Here is a 17,440-nt window from a genome sequence, read left to right on the forward strand (position 1 = left end):
TTTTTACAAGTTTGTGATCACAAATTCACGCTTATTAAAACGAATATCATGATTTACATTTCATCAAATACTTCATTTTAGGAACTGTCTCCATTTTTTACAGGATTAATAAATCTTCAATTGCAAATGAAAGTGAGTCGTGGAAGTGAAGCGTTTGACAATCACTTCCCTTGTTTGCTAAAATTAGCCGTCAACCTCAGAAATCAGTCGTCACACCCGCGATAACGATAACTTTGCTTTCATCACTAATCAGACGATTGATAATTTCTTTGTCAGTGTAGCGACTCTGTCCAGCAAAGGTAAGATCCCGCTTTCGTTGAGAAAAATAATCAAATTAAAGAAACGTACAGCAAACATCTAGTGTGCACTTTGTTGACTTCATGACTTTTTAATGTTTAGATAATGAAAAAAACAACAAAGCCACCCGCACGTCACAGTACTAGATGCTGAGTCTTATCTCATTGTTTCTCAGAAGGAAATAGCTGAAAAAACAGATGAGCTACACTTAGGATTGATAAATGCCATGAGAAGTATTTTCAATGAATTAAATATTAAATTATAAAATGTATTTACTTTATCATGTTATTATAGTGTTATGCCCCAGTATTATAAGGTTTTCATAAAATTCTCCTCAGTTACTGTTCACAATATCCGCCATTTTCACATACGATAGAAACGCTTTGAGTTTTCATGATTTCATGATAAGTGATCTCAGTAAGCTACCTTGTAAGTAAAAGTTGTATGAAATGTGGAACCATCACTTTTTTTTTTTGAAGTTACAAAGCTTTATTGATATAAAACACAATAGGGTGTAATAAATAGGGGTGGAACCGTCAGTTACAGATTTCAGTGATGTCAAACTTGTGTCTACTGGTTTACAGTTTAGACAGTAATTGTCTACCACAGTTTGTGCTTCTCATTGCAAGCATTGAGTCGGTTATTAGGTCACAATTCTTTTCTGGACAACTTTTGCTTCTCTCTGACATATTCATTCTTTCACTCTCTCACTCACAAACCCTTATATGTTTCGGTGTTTTCTTTTTTCACTGTGATCATTCTATTCTAGAAGTTTCTTTATTCTTTTTCAGTTTTGTTTTGGTTTCCTCGTCCAGCTACAATCATCATCGGCATTGTCAGCAGTATCTGCATTAACATCGTCATTGTCGTTGTTTGTTGTGTTGTCGAAAACAAATGTTAGATACTAATCTCTGATCGCCCCTATCTGCAGATAGAATTCAGCGCGGGAGGATGGCTACTGACAGACTCATCGCGCTGCTTTTCTGGCTGGACATCGTCTGGTCTTCTTCGTTACGATGTAATGGTTACAGCACGGACAGCATCGTGCTTACAGTGTATACTAAGTCACACTTACACTCTAGACACCTACCGCGAGCTGAGGCGATTACAGTGTTACAGTGTAGACAACACCATACCCTCCTGTAGACATATCATGCACACAATGTAGACAGCATCACACACAGGATGTAGACAGCATCACTCACAGGATGTAGACAGCATCACACACACAGTCTACGATACTGACTGTGTAGACAGCACTAGTCACAAGCAGTAGACAGCATGAGCTGCACGATGTGAGCGGTTGACAGCGCCACCTGAATATTAATCTGGTTTTCGTTAAGAAAGGGAAATAAATCCCTACCTGGCGGTCATTCGAAGCTGACACACTTGCTTAATTCGTCTTCCCTCCTCCACCACAAAGACTATTTCTTTCTTCTTATTACTAAGATCTTCTAATTTGCATATTTTTATATTCCACCCTGCCACCACATACATTTATTTCACAAACCTCAAAACGCTGTTCGTGTCTCAGTTAACGTTGCTCGAAGACCGAATACCATCACTCAGCTGGGGACTAAGCTGTACAAAGGGGCGCTGCTGACCTCTGACCTGGCCATTGATGGCGTCTGGTCAGTCTTGCCGTCCCTCTGCGCCACCACCGCCACGCCACCCAACCAGAAGACGGCTCCATTCTGGTCGATCACCCTGAAACACGAGTACCTTATAGATGAACTGCAGATCATGTTCAGATACAGCAGTAAGTAATAAAATCCACACAGCCAACCTCGCATGCATTGACTTCTGCTTGGCTAAGATGCTCGCTGATGAGTTTAGCAAATTCTTGATTATTTGTGGAAGGCAATATCATCCAACATGCTGCTTGTTAGTCCCAAAATGTTGAACGCGAGGACTGGGAATTTAAGATGAACTAGCGAAAGAATTTTTACGTGAAGTTTACGTTGACAGGTCTGAGTCAGTACAGAGCGTACGACGTACTTGTGGATGACAAGCTCTGTTTTCGTCGATCTGACATGTCCACGGATCCTAAGCGTGTGGAGCAGATCAAGTGCACGAGCGAAGTGCGTGGAACGAACGTTATCATCTCCATACCATCGCAGGAGAGCAGCAAGGCCAAGGATCCACCAGAGCTCAGCATTTGCGAGGTCGCCATCTTCGGTAAGGTCTCGAGCTTCTTCACCAAAACCGCATAAGGTGACACAACTTTTTTTTCGAGTTTCCATGCAGTCTGGGTTTGTTTTGTAAATAATCGGACGAAAAGAAAATAAAGAGTGGGACAGTATGAACGCGACATAGCTACAGACACGTCAGCAAAAATGTTTAGTAAGTACGTGTGTGCGTGGTTCTGTACATTTTCATGTGTGTGATGTAGGACATGGCTGCAGACCCGGGTTGTTTGGCACGAACTGCAATCAGAGGTGTGGTTTGTGCGCCCGAGGTAGGTCAGAGTGCGACCCAGAGACAGGAAGATGCATCGGTGGCTGCCAAGCGGGTTGGGGAGGAACACACTGCTTGAGCGGTGAGTCCCATCCGAAGCTGCAGGTCTTTTGGAAGAGGTGGTGGTGTATAAAAAAATAGCTTTTCAGAGTGAAAGAGTGAGTCTAAGGTAGGGACATCAATGGCAAACGATTTACCTCTGTAGTTTTAAAACAGCAAAAATTGTGAGTTACTCTACCCCTGGGGCAGTAGTCAAGAAACAGAAGCAGTAACACTGGTATATCTGGACTACCTTTATATTTAAGAAACTCAACGCTAGCCCTTTAATTTCCTGATTTTACTCCAAGGTTAGTCTTACCCTCACTCCATGACTACAGCTCCAGGTGAGTGGAATCACAGGAGTGTTAACAATGTAGGAAAAGGTGAGCAGATAAATAATTCAGGTCTCGTTGTTGTGATTAATTAACAAGCTGGAAACTGTTTGCTTGCAGCCAACGTGGCGCCGCACCAAATAACCAACTATGCGGGTATCGTGGAGTACGGGAGGAGAAAGGAAGTGGATGGCAGCACCTTCAGGGACGATTCTTTAAGTTGTCTGTTCATGAAAAGGCAACCAGAGAAGCCACATGAACTGCGGTGGCAGCTGACACTGCCAAAGAAATATCTAATCAAAGAGATAATTATAGTTTCTCCTAGGAACAGTAAGCACTTTTCCTTAATGAAAAAACTAACTAATGGAGAATGAAGAATTTTTAAAGTTTTCTGTTGATTTCAAGAATATGCTAGGAACGACGATGTTGGTCAGGACCTTAGAAAAAAAAATTGTCAGAAATTTTCAAAGAAAACAATGAACTTCTTTCAAGATTTCTGAGTACAAACTAATAATATATGTTATTTTCTTCTTGTTCTTACCGTTCTTAATTTAATTTTTAACTTTTTTGTGTGTGCGTCTCTGCTGTTTTCTTTAAGGGATTTTAATGGTGGAATGTTTTTAACTTTTTACGTTTTGCGTTTTGGGGAATACTTTGCTTGATGTTTTTTTTCATTCTTGGCCTTATTTGATATTTTGCTTGATGTTTTAATAGCTTTGTTGTAGCTTTTGTGTTTCTTATGTTTTGTCTTTTTTTGCTTTTTCTTTGTTCTAATTATTTTTTTATTTTTTTATTTTTTTGGTGATGTTGTGCTGAATGTTCCCGTTGGTTTTGTTTTTTCTTTTTTCACTTCTTGATGTTTTAGTGTGTCGTTGGTTTTGTCCTTTTTTCTTTGTTCTTTCTGAGATGTTTCTATTGTTTTTTTTCTGCTATTGCTTTTAATTAATGTTTTGTTTACTTTTGATGTTTTTATGTTGTTGGTTTTGTTCTTGTTCTTATTTTGTAATTTTTTTTATGTTGTGTGTGTTGATTTTGCTTTATTCTTCCTTTAGCCATTTTGTTTTTTCTTTCGGCGTGTTAGCGTGCGTGTGTACGTGTTCGTGAGTTTGTCAGGGTGTGTGTATGTCCATGCATGCACTTAGGTGAAAGTTTTTCATGAGTGCACCTTCATAAGCTGTAATTAACCAGGACTAACGCCTGTGCTCAATACACTATGTCCTTCTTTGTACACATACGGTGTAAGCACCGTCAGCAACAGTTAGGTAAAGAGAAACTATTCTCAATCACAACTGTTCAAATTCCGTTGTTTTCTCTAAGGGGCGATGCGATATGGCCTTCGAAGCATATCCATCACTTTAGACAACAAATTGTGTACTTCAATCAAAAAACAAGACATCAAAGACGTGCACAGGCTCCAGTGCAGGTCCGGCAGGAGTGTGTACGCACAAGAGGTCACCATCAATGTCGACGACCGCAACAGTCAGGAAATGTACCTTTGTGAAGTTGAGGTTCTAGGTCAGTAAACCATGCAAACAAAAGTAGATGGTCATTTGTAAATAATTCATGTTATTTGATATTTATATCACTGTGTACGTGCGTGCATGCCTGCGTGCGAGTGTGTTGACATACTAGCAGGAGTGCATAAATTCATGCATGGACGCTTTTTTGTGACTTTGAATTTTTTTATTCAGTATGTACAGTTCACATAAATTGGCATCAAACACGACTTTAATTTTTAATTCCGTACAAGAGACAAGAGTAGTGGTAGAAAAGAAATTTTGAAGGGAAGAAGTAGAAGGTTTATATATATATAAAGAGAAAAGAAATGTCCACACAAACACATGTAGCAATAAAGAAAGCTTTACATCATTACACAAGAAATTTCTAATGCAAACTAAAATTTAGAATTACCATCCACACAATCTCTTTCCAATACAAACTAGTACATAAGCAACAAAAATGTTGTAAAAAGCTTTTTGCCAGATACAGCCTCTTCCTACCTCTTTCATCTTTCCTTCTCAGTTTTCTTTTTCTGTTCTTTCTTTCCTTATTTCATTTTTCTAATTATTTCTCTCCTTGCAATATTTTTTCTATTTCATTTACCCTTTTATTGAGTGTGAGCGTGGAGTTTTTTGTAGTTTTTTTTTTAAACAACATATTATGCAAGCCACCACTGCTTTCTTACCTGCGCTTACCGATTCCTCGAGGCATCACGTGGTTTAAAAGGAATCTTCCTGTTGAGAAAAGTAGTAGACAAATTTAAAAATCGTTTCGAACACTGTGAAAAAGACGAATTTTAGAGGTCAACTTTATTTATGTGTGTGTGGGAGAGGAGAGTGGTAATGAGTAACCGTTTGGATCGATGGTGATCAATGAAGATCAATACTGTGATCAAACAATTGTTGCAGTGTGCCCACAAGGCTCATGGGGAGATAACTGCGTGCGGCAATGCCCACAATGCAACAGGAATCAGTTCTGTGACTCCATCACTGGCCAATGCCTGCCGTGTCCCAATGGTGAAAAATGTCCGTCGGGTAGGGTTGACCTCGATAGCCACTTTTTTTCTTCCGTTTTCTCTTCTCATTTGCATCTTTCTTTCCTCGTGTAGAGAAGGTGTAGCGCAATGCCTAGATATAAAGGTCGATGGTTATGAGTAGAACTGTACAAAGTGATCTAAATAATAAAAGATTAACAACTCAAGATAAGATTATCTACATTTTTTTGCCTCTTGATGGTTGTTGTCCTGTATCACTAATAACAAGAATCCGACACGCAGGAGAAATACATCTTCCTTCCGCGCCGGTTGATGAAGTGGTCGTTCAAACAGAAACAGTTGTGCAACTCGTGGAATGTAAGCAAGCAATCAGATGACGATTTCTCTAATCGTGCTATTCCTCTTATTATTCTTACTGCTGTTTTCCGTCTGCGAATGTTTCTCTCTTCTCACATTAGATGAAATGAAAGCCAGCTGCTGAAAGATAAGGATTTCGTAGATGGACACTGCCCTAGCAATGAGGACTGATTAGTAGACTTATTTGGGATATTTTATACAATCGGAAACAAACGTAATAAAATAATTTGTCAATAAACTTGGCCATCAACCCTGTATGCCAATCCACTGACCTGTAACCCAGTATCACTTAGCGCGACAACGGTAAACAACAATGGAACTTGGTCCGAAATGATGCACCATTACAAAATGGACCCAAAATTATGTATTAATGGAAATTTTGGGGAGATTTATTTTCCTTAGTCTGCTCTTTTTAGATGATAAAAATATAGCCGCAGAGCCAGATATATGACAATCTAGTTTTAGTCTAAGTGACATGCATCGCCATAGTCTGACATGGAACTTTCACTGACTTTACGTGTAAGGGCGATAATGTCATGGAGGTGTCCTTTCTACTCGATGGCTGGAGTAAGTGCCCATCTTGTAACATGTTCACACAGCTAAATGCAGTGTAGGCTTCTGGGGGCCTAACTGTACCTTGCCCTGCAACTGTGTGGACCATAAAGAACAGTGCTATCAGACAGATGGCTCCTGCAAAACTGGTTGTCGCCCTGGTTACGAAGGTCTCAACTGCCTCAAAAGTAAGTATATTCAGAACTTTCTACTTAGATAATGTTAGCAGCTGGGTACATAGCTGGGTAGGCAGGCGACTTCAAGGTCCAGTTTTAAAACTTGACTCACTAATTTAACATTTTTTTGTATGCCATCTGTTGGAAGAGTGTGAACCAACGTTCTTCGGTCAGAACTGTGAGTCTGAATGCCGATGCTCGGATGCGTTCGAGTACTGCGACTTTGTCACTGGCAAGTGCAGACAAGGTTGTGAGCAAGGATTCTCCGGCTCCTCCTGCCAGACTCGTGAGTCATCGCTCTTTTCTTTCTCTTGATTATCGTCCTCGTGGCCAAACAATGGCAACACTCACGACGCGAGGTAAAAGAAATTTGTGATTGAGAGATTAGAAAAATATTTGTGTTATTTAGTGGCTATGAATGCGAGCCGACTTTCTAAAGGCAGTTTGTCGCCGCTTTCTCAACACTGAGAAGGTTTCTTTTAATCGTTATCACGTTATCATCATCGTCATCATCATCATCATCATTGCCATCAAAGTTATTATCATTGCCATCATTATCATTACCATTGTCACCATCATGCTTATCGTCGTCACCGAGCACAAGGATGCGAATGAGTCTATACCTGAATATGTCATCTAAGTTTGACCTTAATGTTTCGTTTCTTTCAGCTGTCCCTGGCGTGGAAGTACACGAAGAATCAAACTATATACCCACCCTTTTTAGTGAGTTGTACCTAGTTAAACGGCCATGTTTCGGTATCATAGACAGTTCGTGTATGTGTTTGCATATATATGTTTGCTGTTCATATACCATAGGTCATTTGATAGCAGCCAAGAAGCTAAGTGAACAACATTTAAAAATAAAGAAGACACTCATTGATGTTCATGTATCCGCGAAAAGAAAGATTTAGATAGTATGAACACTTCTATTAGGCATTACCCTCCATCTGTTTTGACTAAACACCCAGTTGGACACATCCTTTAAAGGACAGTCACACTTCATCTCAGTGTATCCACTCGAAGCCAGGACATTCTAATGTTGTTCTTTTTAATCCCGTGTTCCCTTGCAGATTGCGAACTAGGCATGTTCGGACCGCTGTGCACAGACAGATGTAACTGTCGACGAAAAGATGAGGTGTGCCAGGCGGTGACAGGAGAGTGCCCGGTGTCGGGCTGCGCCCCAGGATTCACCCACGTGGACTGCCAAACGGGTATGAGGGTTGGTTCAGTGAAAAGTCTTTGTATATCCCTGAGATAGTGATGGAAACAATGTCAGGACCTCACTTTCTAGTTTCCTTTGTTTGTCTGTTTGTCTGTTTGTTTGTTTGTTTGTTTGTTTGTTTGTTTGTTTGTTTGTTTGTTTGTTTGTTTGTTTGTTTGTTTTTTTGTTCGTTTGTTTGTTTCTTTGCTTCTTTGTTTCTTTCTTTGTTTTTGTTTTAGATATGAGGTCCCCCATCACTACCATGCTAAGGAGGGTAACATATCTCAAGTCTAGTACAAATGCTTACAATGTCCATTTTATCTCTTGTCTCTCTCTCTCTCCCGCCTTCTATCTGTATACACAAGGGAAAAGCTACGGCCAAAACTCTTCAGACTCCATTTATATACACGCACACACACATACACATACACGCACGAATAATGGGATAAAAATGTCTTTTCAAAGACAAGCCAGGAAAGCGAGTTACCCATCGAAATTGTTTTAAATGCACAAATTTGTCAAGCCAAGTAGAAAGAAAAAGCTTGTGAGCTTTAATAGTAATGGCGATCGTACCGGAGCTACTGGCATGGGATTCATTGTGCAATTATCTTGAGAGAGAAAATGGAACAATAACAGTAAAGTGCTTTTAATGACTTCTTTGTTCTGCCTTCCCCCGGTGTTAGCCTGCTAAACGAGAGTGGTGATTATGCGCCTTGCTCATTTATTGTTGATGTGTTTGTTTACGCGGCAGTTTCTTCTCCTTTGTCTTCTTCCTTTGGTGAAGATCGGTCTCTTTGTTCCTTATGTCTTTCATGACATGATAACAACCTCTCTCTCTCTCTTTGTTTCTCTCCTCGTTGCCTGCAGAATGCCATGACTTAAGCTTTGGCTTGGAATGTCAGAAAAATTGCCGTTGTCTGGATCCGTTGGAGGTCTGTAACAAGGCGACTGGAGAATGCAAAATATCGGGGTGTTCCAAAGGGTTCACAGAGCTCGACTGCCATACACGTGAGTTCTTGCTGCTCTTATCACCGTCGTTCTTGTTCATCATCACTGCTGTTGTTATGGTCGGTAATAATAAGCAATCGTATATAGCTCAAATGCCCACCCAAAGCCAGCATTATTGCATTTTGAAAAAACTCTTTTAATTCCTCCTGAATCAGTTTGAGTCAGTTTTTGATAAATTCCTCTGAAATAATTTTTTTTCTCAATGTGATTTTGATAATGTCTTATTGCTCGGGTTATGTGGCTAATTTGTGGCTTCATTAATAAACTCTCAAGACATTTCAGCTCCATTTTTTAAAAGTTGCATGCGTCTGGGGGAAAACAAATGTTGATCGAGCAATGTTAATCTGTCTCCCCAGCGTGCCAGGCCTTCACTCACGGTCCCAACTGTAAGTTCAAGTGCCGCTGTAAGGACCGGTCAGAGGTGTGTGAACCAGTCACGGGACAGTGCACATCTGGGTGCGAGGCTGGCTTCGATCCGCTTGACATCTACTGTAACAAAAGTCAGTCACGTGACTTTCCTTAACATTTCTGCGCACTGACATTGAAGATGCTTTAGAAACACTTCTGCACTTTGCCCTGTTAAGAGAGGGAAATACATATTGTTACAACATTTCGACAGTTGGACAAGGATGCTAGCTCTTTTTGCACAAACGCATTTCTCTGAGATTTTAGACTACTTTTATTAGTCCCATGATGATGATGATGGAGCTTTTCTTTCAAGTTTCCAGTTCCACAAGTGTTGATATAAAGTTGGAAGCTTATGTTACGCCAATTACGAGTATTCCGTTTACCTTAATAAAATAGAAACAATTTATATACTAGATTCAACAACACGAACGATTGTGTTCATACACATGCTCAAGTGCATATAAATGTACATATAAGGTAAACACGTGTTTGCTTTTCTTACCTTCATGCAAAATTTACATTTACCTTAGTGATAAACTCACACATAATTATCTTTGAAGAAATATTTTAAAGAAATCATTTCTGCTGTCTGTATTTCAGGCACAAGCATATTCATATATATATATATACATAAGCATATATTTATATATGTAAATAGAAAATGACACAAAACTCCGTGAATTTCCTATCAGTCTTTGACACTTGTTAATACTGACTTTAGCTTGTAAGCCGGGCACGTATGGCCAGGACTGTGTCCAAACGTGTGGCAACTGCATGCAAGATACCTGTGACCCCGTCAATGGCACGTGCAAAGGTGACTGCGACAATGGGTGGGAAGGCGTTCTGTGCAAGAAAGGTAGGTCAGAGGTCCCCGGTTTTAAAACTGTGAACACTACTGGTACACGAAGGGGTGGCACGCCACCACAAATATATGGAGATTATCATATTAACATTGGCTGCACAATAACTAAAAATCGCGTGGTCATATATATATATATTGTAAGGCTTATACAGACTAGCATATATGTTCATAGGGGTAGGTTTGGAAGGTGGTACTCGGTCAATTCCAATTTTGAATGGGGTACTCGTCTGGAGAAGTTTGAAAACCGGGGTCATAGGCCATGCCCCGCTCAGTGGGTGGAAAAATCTTAGCTAGAGAGGTGATCATGGGTCAGACAGAAAGAAATCAGGGTTAAATAACGACAACGGAACAAACTAATTTTTTTAAACGACATGGGGACCTCAAACTAACAATTAATAAAAGAAACAAGACAAAGTCTATATCCATTGCGTCTGTTAAATGATAGTGTTTGTGTGCCCATGTACGGGCGCGTATGTATGCGTGTGTGTGTTGACAGTGGTGCGGATGCCCATGACTGGTATGTGTTTTGGGAGGGGGATATGGGTGGGTCTGATGTGATGTAAAAGCGAGTGTCTTGATAAGCCAGAGCAGCAGAATTTGTATATTAATCACCACATGATCACATCGATACAACCTTTTTATGCAACTGTTTCGCGTCAGATAATCACACGCTATTATATGCAAATACCATATTGTAACAACATGACTTTAGATGTAAAATGGAGATAAACATAAAAACTACGAAGACAATAACATAAATTTGAGAAGCATAATAACCTTGGACAGGACAAGTTCTCGTGCATCATACAGCAGGTTAGACACTTTAGTCATGCCATAGATATAATATATTATTGTATTATACACTATATTTTATGCACACCACTGACTATCCCACTTGACTTTGTCCAGAGTGCGACCCAGGTCTGTGGGGTCCACAATGTTCCAGAAAATGCCACTGCAAGGATCCCAACGAGAAATGCGATCACATAACAGGAGAGTGCAAGACATCTGGTTGTCCTGCAGGCTTCTCTGGCAAGAGCTGTTACACAGGTACCCTGGGTTGTTTGCATGAAAACAAATCCTCCTGTCAATGACACTGACCACTCACCACTTGTTCCCTTCGTGTGAAATCATGCAATAAAATTTTATAAATTGTAAGCATAATATTATATTCTGGAGAAATAATAAACGATTATAATTAATAATTAAGGCAAGATAATGTGACCCCGAGGCCCGTGCTGGCTGTCAGCGGTCCTGAATATAATACTCTTTCTCTCTTTCTTTCTGTCTTTTGCACAGAATGCACGGATGGGTTTTACGGTGAAAACTGCATTCAGCCTTGCGGAAAGTGCGAGGGAGGAGGAGCCATGTGTGACAAGAAGACGGGACAGTGCGTTAGATGTATACCGGGTTTTTCGGGCCAGAAGTGCGAGCAGGGTAGGTCTCAATGATCTCCACCTACCCGCAAAATGTAATGTTTACCCTTAGGAGAAAAAAGGTCCTTCCTAACCTAATGTCAACCACCTTGTGATCTTTGATTTAAGGATGTTTTAGTGGTTTGATGCTTCGGCTCTTTGCCTAGTTAATAATGACTTCAGGCTGTGGGTTTTGTGCTCTGAGTGTATCGATATGTATATATACCGGCACTCAAATCCTGAGTTTACATAAAAAGTGTGTGCATGTGACTAATTTATTTATAGGAGTAAACAGGTTTGGGGTGTTACATGGGTGAGTCTACATTTTATTTACCGCAGTCATAGGTCTGCCATGATTTGGCACTAATTAATTAACTGACTATCGATGCTGTCTGACCACGTTTATTTCTGAACTCTGACCTCAGCATGCAAACCGGAATACTGGGGGAAAGACTGCACGTCAAAGTGTGGACGTTGCTTCATGGGAGATTGCGACGAGGGGAGTGGCAAGTGTAAGCATGGCTGCCTCGGAGGGTATCAAGGGGCCCACTGCCACGAAAGTAAGTACTACTTCTGGGTGCATTATAAGAAACGTAGCCACGAGTATATTGTCATATAATATATATGCATGTAATATTTAAATTAAATAATTGCAAAGTGACCAAAGATCATAAGCACTGGCGGTTGGTGATTACGGCAATGAGATTCGGAGGTATGAGGTTCGTATCCCGGCTCTGACGCATCTCTCCCTCCCACCATCTGCATTTCACACCTGTTGACAGACCTGACGGATCTTTTTCTCAGATGACTCCGGTTTCCTCTACTCTGTGTGTGTGAGAGAGAGAGATGCTCATTGTACAGGCTCACTTGGCGGAGGCTTTGTGGATTTTTTTTTATAGATGATTAGTTCGTTTTTTTATGTTTATGTTTCCTTCTCTCGGCAGTGTGTGTAGCAGGACGATACGGAGACAACTGCGACAAGGTCTGTGGCAAATGTGACAAATATTGCAACGCCACCACAGGTGTGTGCAGTCCAAGCGGTTGCCAAGATAACTTCGCCGGATCCAAATGTTTGCACGGTAGGTGGATAGTCTCTACCTGTGGGGCGTGTCTCACCTTTGATATCTTTACAATTCTTGTTATGAAAGTCGAGAGAAAGTCAAATATATATAAATAATAAATAATAATGAAAGTATAATTTTTATAGCGCCAAATCCCAGTCCTATTAGCCAGTTTATGGCGCTTCACAAATTATTATTATTATTATTATTATTATTATTATTATTATTATTATTATTATTATTATTATTATTATTATTATTATTATTATTATTATTATTATTATTATATTATTATTATGGTCTCAGAGAATATGACAAAGAACAATCCACATAACGATATAACATCTTTCTTCTATGCCTTTGATTTTCATTCTTTTTTTCTAAAATGTCTGAAAAGATCAGTTTCAAATGTTGAGTGTTCTTGTGGATTTTGTGGCATTACCTGCTCTTTGCGAGAGTCTGCCACATACCTTTAAAGGTGCTTTGATATATAACATGTGTAAGGGACAGTCTTCCTCTGCAGACTGCGGGAAGCAGGGAACATGCGATGTCCCCTGTGGACACTGCAATGGCGGGGATGCCAAGTGTGATAAGAAACTGGGCGTCTGTACCGGTACTCCCCTCTGTGAACCTGGTTATTACGGAGTCTCCTGCAAAGACCGTAAGCTGCTCTTAAAGTATCCTAACTAATAGAACCTCGTAAATAGTCTGGAATAAACTTGCCATCTTGAATATAAACCTTGGATCACGTAGACTGGGATGTCAGAAACACACTTGACATCTTTTTATTATTTCAACATCTTCATAAGACATAAATCCTATAAACAGACTGGAATATGTAGACTGGAATCCAGTAAAATGGACTTGAGAACTCGCAAGCAGAAGGGTAGCTTTTGGTCGTCGTGGAGGAAGGTTCTATAGATCGAAAGAAGAATGAAGGAATTGTGAAATACTAATTTTGTAGACTTCACGAACGTTATCTCTCATATATCTTGTTGGAAATTCCAGACCACCAACTTTCATATGTGTGTACAATGGCAGCATGCCCACCGGGGAAGTGTGGAGAGGGAACAACGGATTTCTGTCTCAATATCTGCGGCCATTGTTTGATCAACGGAACCACCTGCGACTCCAGGACCTGTGGTTGTCCGGAAGGAAAGTGCCAGGCTGCCTACGAGGGGGAACTTTGCAACAAACGTTAGAGGCTGCATTCGTTTTTCTCTCTTCCTACCCTTTGTGCAATCATTATAATAATATCGTAAAGCTACCTACATTTTTTAACAGTATTCATTGTTATTCGCTCCTAGCTTTTTAACTTTTTCGCCATAACATCAGATGGTAAATCTCACTTCTATAATTTTAATTTTTTTTCCTCGCCATAGTGTGCTTCCTTCTTTAATTCTGTGAGGCTGGTTTCGAACTAGACCGAGCCGCTTTGAACTGAAGATAGATGTGTAGAAATGATAATGACTGTTTTCAGTAATACATGAAAGCTGCCGCAAGCTGACAGTCTGCATCAAGTGCCCTAACTGCCGCTTCGGTATCGACGACTGCGATTTCTCAACCGGAAAGTGCAAAAGCGGGTGTGCACCCGGCTACATCGAGCCCTACTGCAACCAAAGTGTGTATAAATTACTCAACGGCAATCGTCATTGTCTTTGTGTTAACTCGTACCCGTTTTATTCATTCATTAATTCACTCATTCTTTTATCTTTTTTTTTTAATTCTTTCCTTTGTGTCGTCTTCTTTACTTCGTTTCAATTTTTTGTGCTTTTTCTGTTATAAAATTGCTTTTATTCTTGTTTTTGCAACTTCGTTCATTTTTAAAATTTATACTTTAACTTTCCCTTTCTCTCACTCGTAGTCAGTATCCCTCTTTTCTTTGACTTTTAAGGGAAAGGGAGGGAAGAAGAAGCTTTGTAGAGATGCATTTCGATCAATTTCTCCTTTTATTCTTTTCCTTGATTTTCTTTAGCAACCTATAGCATGTCAGCTTCATAGGTCGTAGACTTCATGCTAAGTAGACGAGGAATCGGTTCAGGTGCTTTTTGTGGTTCAGTTGAGCAGTTTGTTTGGTTTGTTGGGGAATTTTATTGTTATTATTTTTATTTATGGTTTTTTTTACAGCCTGCAGACGCCTGTCCTATGGACTTGGGTGTCGGCACAGATGCAATTGTCCCGACCGACTATGTCCTTGTAACCATATCAACGGCTCGTGTCCCTCCAGATGTCTGCTCTTTGTCGACCAATATGCAGAGAATGGCAAGAAATGTAAATTACACTTAGTTATTCTGATAGAGTGAGAGGTATCTAATGATCTTGACAAAAACCAACAATAATCTATGGTGATAAAACTTAATTGAAATACTATCAACATCACCAGAATCTATCGATGTGATTCTGATGACAAACATGCAGTGATATTAATGTTTACGTGTTTTAATATATCTATATTTATCTAGTATAAATAGTATATCCTATCATTATATCAAACCTATGACACTTGAAGATCCAGCCTAAAAATTCACCTTTATTTTATTTTAGAAATGTATAACTAGATGATGATGATGGATGATGATAATGTTGCAGATTCAGTTTTCCGATTCCTGAACGGAAATATGAGTATGTATTATTTTTACTTTTTTTCTTCTTTATGGGGACCCCAAAATATCAACTAGTTAAGAGCACTCATAAAAGACACATAATTATTATCTAATATTTGACTATATTTGGTAATGTTGTATATGACCATAATGTAACAATTTTTCCAACAGTCACATGCATTTGACAATGTGTACTCTTTGTGGACGAACGTCTGACCAAGTGTGGCAAAGTTTTGACATAGCTTTGAGATAAATCTTGCCAAACTTGCTCAAACCTTCGCTCATGATCGTCCGGTTAAGAATCGTCTTGAAGAAGCTATCGATGCAGGAAAGCAGACAAAGAGATTTAAAATTAAGCTGACCACACCCATACGCGAGTAGACAATAACAACACACCATGTGTATCCATGTCGAAACATCACACTGTTTATTGTATTTACAGGCACATCAGTCACAGCTGGGGTAATGACATTGTCTTTGTTCGTCGTTGGCTTTGTGATTCTCATCACCATCGTGCAAGTATTCTTGTTATTATCGTCGTCGGATACAGCTAGCGCAGCCACACACACACACACAAAAAGATAAAATAAAAAGCGATGAAAGGAAATATCAAAAACCTTTTGTCCGGGCTGTGCTCAACACGACAATTTATCTCCCCATTCAGAGTAAATATCCCCTAACATCCTTGACCCACGACTTTAAAAGCTTTAGCAGTGCAGTCTTGTTGTTTTTTTTTAGTTTGGTGGAGCACAGTTTAAGATGTTATTTCTCCAAAATTGGGGGAATACCCTTTTTATCTGTTCTCAAGCACAGTTACTATGCACAGAAATAATTCAACACCACAGGATGCTTTTACGTTATCAAAGCTATACAGCAATGAGAGTTAATTAGACCTATCTTATATCAGGAGTTTGAACTTTTCTGTACATGCTTATGTGTGTAGGCTCGAAAACAGAAATTGATTAATTTAATGTGAGTTGATTTAAGAAATATGATTTTATAATCAACTTTCCCCAGCTTAAGGAAAATGTACACAAGCTAGACATTTAAGAACTTCTTTAAATGTACACACATTGCCGAATATTTTAGATATGACTCATGCAAACGTTCGCCGATAACCGACAAAATGTGTACGATAAAAAAAGACTTTTTTTTCAAAAAAATATTCCCTGCACAATAACAGGTCAAAACATGACGTCACTAAGTTCAAGGCTACATCTGACAGGATGAGAAGCAATGAGACTGATAAGGCCTCTCTGTAGGCTGTCGTTAACATTATAATTCCCTTATCATGAGTGATAACTGCTCATTCTTCGCGCAAAAACACTCGAAAACCAGATATGTTCAAGTAATATTGTAAGGCTTCAATTAAATGTTGTTAAGTACAGTGAAACTGTTCACATCATGTTTCCTGACCGCGAACGTTGACTTTCCTTTACAACAGATGTGGAATCAGGAGGAGTGGAAAACGAAATTTGGCAGTTGATCAGACTGAAAACGACAATGTTCGTCTTCATAATAAGAATAATTAACGAAGAAAAAGGCAGGCAACATCGAATACGTCGCAAGAATCAATCGAACTTTCCATTATTGTGGCTAAACATAGTTCAACTATATGTGTCATAGTCCTCGAAAAAACCTCTATTTCTATCAATTCTTTTTGTCTCTGATTTTGTCCTTAAATGTTTTATATGTTTCGTAGGGGTTGTTTTTTTTGTGTTGTTTTTACTTTGTAGAGGTGTGGTAAGACACTCATCTTTTTTGAAATCTTGAACAGTAAATAAACACTTTATCGATCTAAAACTAATTAACATTGAAAGTCGAAATCGCCTTAGCAGTTATCTAAAATGTTGTATGATCATAGAAGTTAAGTGTAATAGATAAATGCCAAAAACTACGTAAAACGAACGCCATGTTTGAAGAAAACATCGTTATATCCATACTTTGCATCTTTTTTTAAATTAACTGTTAGGAAACGAATCAGTTTTTGTAATTTATTTCTTTTGAATCTGTCATGTCATGTAAATCGCGTAGAAAATTCTAAGTCATCAAATTGCAATATTTGCATGATCTATTGTTTATAATACAATGTAATATTACGCACTTTTTTTCAATAAAGCGCATTTATATGTAGCCCTGAGTGTTGTTGGTCGAAGCGTTTAATTTGTTGCAGAAAGG

At 39.2% G+C, this 17,440-nt stretch overlaps 1 protein-coding gene across 1 annotated transcript; it reads left to right on the top strand.

The window, feature by feature from the left end:
• Window positions 1–193: 193 nt before the first annotated feature.
• Window positions 194–17,395, top strand: LOC112571794 (protein draper-like). The gene is made up of 27 exons (XM_025251088.1): window positions 194–299; window positions 1,229–1,315; window positions 1,832–2,056; window positions 2,266–2,475; window positions 2,690–2,836; window positions 3,246–3,455; window positions 4,443–4,640; window positions 5,534–5,659; window positions 5,902–5,976; window positions 6,576–6,716; window positions 6,853–6,990; window positions 7,374–7,427; window positions 7,775–7,915; window positions 8,773–8,913; window positions 9,270–9,413; window positions 10,043–10,177; window positions 11,093–11,233; window positions 11,483–11,620; window positions 12,024–12,158; window positions 12,543–12,677; window positions 13,183–13,320; window positions 13,701–13,856; window positions 14,140–14,280; window positions 14,787–14,930; window positions 15,249–15,281; window positions 15,705–15,777; window positions 16,707–17,395. The coding sequence occupies exons 2-27, from the start codon at window positions 1,249–1,251 to the stop codon at window positions 16,792–16,794; spliced, it is 3,474 nt and encodes a 1,157-aa protein (XP_025106873.1). The 5' UTR covers window positions 194–299; window positions 1,229–1,248; the 3' UTR covers window positions 16,795–17,395.
• Window positions 17,396–17,440: the final 45 nt, after the last annotated feature.

The sequence above is a fragment of the Pomacea canaliculata genome, linkage group LG9 (genome assembly GCF_003073045.1).
Source record: "Pomacea canaliculata isolate SZHN2017 linkage group LG9, ASM307304v1, whole genome shotgun sequence".
In the NCBI taxonomy this organism is placed as follows: Eukaryota; Metazoa; Mollusca; class Gastropoda; order Architaenioglossa; family Ampullariidae; genus Pomacea; species Pomacea canaliculata.